General features: G+C 46.9%; 1 protein-coding gene across 1 annotated transcript; it reads right to left on the reverse strand.

Annotated features, from left to right (window-relative positions):
• Positions 1–19: 19 nt before the first annotated feature.
• Positions 20–443, reverse strand: LOC145719811 (leucine-rich repeat-containing protein 37B-like). Its single transcript, XM_081811385.1, has one exon. It carries the CDS (start codon positions 440–442, stop codon positions 20–22), a length of 423 nt encoding a protein of 140 aa, XP_081667511.1. The 5' UTR covers position 443.
• Between the last annotated feature and the right edge of the window lie 7 nt (positions 444–450).

A 450-nucleotide genomic window follows, 5' to 3' on the forward strand; every position in this document is an offset into this window, starting at 1 on the left:
AAATGAGGAAAGGCAATTCTTACAAGATGGTGAAGGTGCCGTTGTAGGTGTTGAGCTCTGGCACAAGCACTCTGTGGAGCCTCTGCTTTGGACTGAAACCAGTACACGACAGCGTCTCATTTTTGCAGGTACAGAGCTCACATATGTTGATGTTCGTGGTAGCGTTCTCTTCTGGCTGCTCAGTTAAAGTTGCGTATGCCTTTTCTAGGGTATATTTTACAAAATGCAGCACTGAATGCAGGGTCGTTGGGGGAAAAACTGTCTCAGATGACGCTGGTTGCGGACGTACAGTAATTTTCAGGTCCCTGGGTGGAACAGTGACTTTAGTCAGGTTTGGACGTTGACTCTGAACCTGTTCTGGATGGGCAAGTGTCACCTCAAGGTCCTTTGGAGGAGGAGCTATAGTCTTCTTCATGGTTGTAGAATGTGTAACCTCTGTCATACGTTTTG

The sequence above is a fragment of the Leptonychotes weddellii genome, unplaced genomic scaffold (assembly GCF_054177405.1).
Source record: "Leptonychotes weddellii isolate Sample4059 unplaced genomic scaffold, ASM5417740v2 HiC_scaffold_73472, whole genome shotgun sequence".
Classification (NCBI taxonomy): Eukaryota; Metazoa; Chordata; class Mammalia; order Carnivora; family Phocidae; genus Leptonychotes; species Leptonychotes weddellii.